Source organism: Miniopterus schreibersii (assembly GCF_964146895.1).
Source record: "Miniopterus schreibersii genome assembly, chromosome: 12".
NCBI lineage: Eukaryota > Metazoa > Chordata > Mammalia > Chiroptera > Miniopteridae > Miniopterus > Miniopterus schreibersii.
Window position 1 is genome coordinate 64,445,851 of NC_138112.1, and position 2,078 is coordinate 64,447,928.

The window sequence follows — 2,078 nt, forward strand, 5'->3', positions numbered from 1 at the left end:
CAACAAGGCTGGACATGGCCAGGGAGGGACTCTAGTCGAACTGGAAAACCCATGTCTGTCTCATGTTCCATGTCAGTAGTAACAAAAGAAATTAAAATTTAGACAAATAATTTTTTCATGTAATAATTTAGATATCCAGTGCCCACTGATGCTCCAGTTAGCAGATGGACAGATGCTGACATTTTGTGACTAATTGGTACAAGCGTTTTGAAACAGAAATAGTTAAGAGTGGCAAAGGGAAGTGGGTGTAGATAAAAGAAACCTTGCAACATTTCCTTTTGGAATTAATAATGTTATGATTATGTTTCTCTCTTGAGTTTATAGGCAATACTGTACCTGCATTCTCAGTGTCCTCGGACTATGGAAATATCACACAATATCACAGAGTTTTTCATGCTGGGACTGTCACAGGACCCAGAAATACAAAGAGTTCTTTTTGTGGTCTTTTCGATCATCTACGTGGTCACGGTTTGTGGCAACATGCTCATTGTGGTCACCGTCACTGTCAGTCCCGCCCTGGCTTCCCCCATGTATTTTTTCTTGGCCAACCTGTCCTTTATTGACACCTGCTATTCTTCCTCCATGGCCCCTAAACTCATTGCTGACTCCTTGTACGAGGGGAGGACCCTCTCCTACGAGGGCTGCATGGCTCAGCTCTTTGGAGCCCATTTTCTGGGAGGTGCTGAGATCATCCTGCTCACGGTGATGGCCTATGACCGTTACGTGGCCATCTGCAAGCCCCTGCACTACACGGCTATCATGACCAGGCATCTCTGCGCCCTGCTGGTGGCGGTGACCTGGCTCGGGGGTGTCCTGCACTCATCGGTTCAGCTCCTGCTGGTCCTTCAGTTGCCCTTCTGCGGGCCCAACATAATTGATCACTTTGTCTGTGACTTGTACCCTTTGCTGGCACTCGCCTGCACCGACACACACGTCACCGGCCTCCTGGTGGTTGCCAACAGTGGTGCCATCTGCCTGTTGAGCTTCCTCATGCTGGCCGCCTCCTACGCTGTCATCCTGCGCTCCCTGGGGTCCCACAGCGCCGAGGGCAGGCGCAAGGCCCTCTCCACCTGCGGCGCCCACTTCACCGTTGTCGCCCTGTTCTTCGTGCCCTGCGTGCTGACCTATGTGCGCCCTGCGTCCCCGTTACCCGGGGACAAGAGCATGGCGGTGTTCTACGGTGTTCTGACTCCGATGCTGAACCCGCTCATTTACACCCTGAGAAACGGCGAGGTGAAAAGCGCCCTGAGGAAGCTCTTCACCCGCTAAGCAACTGCAGGGGGATCGTGCCCGGTAAAACGGGAAATAAAATGACTTTAGTGCTGTGAGCGAAACAAAGCAACACTTCTTTTTTTGTTACCATATATCATCTTATTTCATCTCATCCACCCAGTCATCATCATATGCTTTTAGGGTTTACTGAGTCTTTTCACTTGAATTGCACAATTTGATTATAAAACAGCGATTTGAAATATATACGGACTGAATGATTCTTGTCTCTGTTTCTCAGAAATGAGAAGGATGCGCCCTGCTGCGGTTCATTGATTAACCGAGTGTGTCTGGCTCTGACGCGCCTAAACCGGAGCTCAGAATCAGTTACTTGTGATTCATTATCCGTGTCTCTCAGTGTCACCCTGAGAGATACTAATGGTAATATCGCTCGAGTCTGTGCGATAACTGAGTTGTGCAAACGTGAGGCAAAATACAACCTAAGGCACAAAAACGTCACACTTTGCTGCATAGGAGCCTGTGCCTCTAGGCCTGGCTTCCCCTCCTCTAGTTGCCCTTTGTGACGAGCCTGTCGCAGTGTGGCTGCTGCCCTGTAGCAGAGCGGGAGGGACCGTGGCTCTGGAGCAAGGTCAGCCTGAGTTGGACACTTATCTCCGGTGCTTACTTGCGGCATGACCTTGAGCAGGTGAGGAACCTCGGTAGGCCTCTGAAACCTGTCTCTAAAATAAATACAGACACTGAATCTCAAGTGTTACTGTGAGAATTAAATGAGATAATCTACGTAAAGTTCTTAATCGGATTTCCCGCACATATCCCCCCAACACATTTTGCCCGATATTATTATATGT

General features: G+C 49.2%; 1 protein-coding gene across 1 annotated transcript; it reads left to right on the top strand.

Moving 5' to 3' along the window:
• Positions 1 to 360: 360 nt before the first annotated feature.
• LOC308565787 (olfactory receptor 4C3-like) lies at positions 361 to 1,269 on the top strand (the record flags this gene model as incomplete). The annotated part of the gene is made up of 1 exon (XM_081155389.1): positions 361 to 1,269. One exon carries the CDS (start codon positions 361 to 363, stop codon positions 1,267 to 1,269), a length of 909 nt encoding a protein of 302 aa, XP_081011515.1.
• Between the last annotated feature and the right edge of the window lie 809 nt (positions 1,270 to 2,078).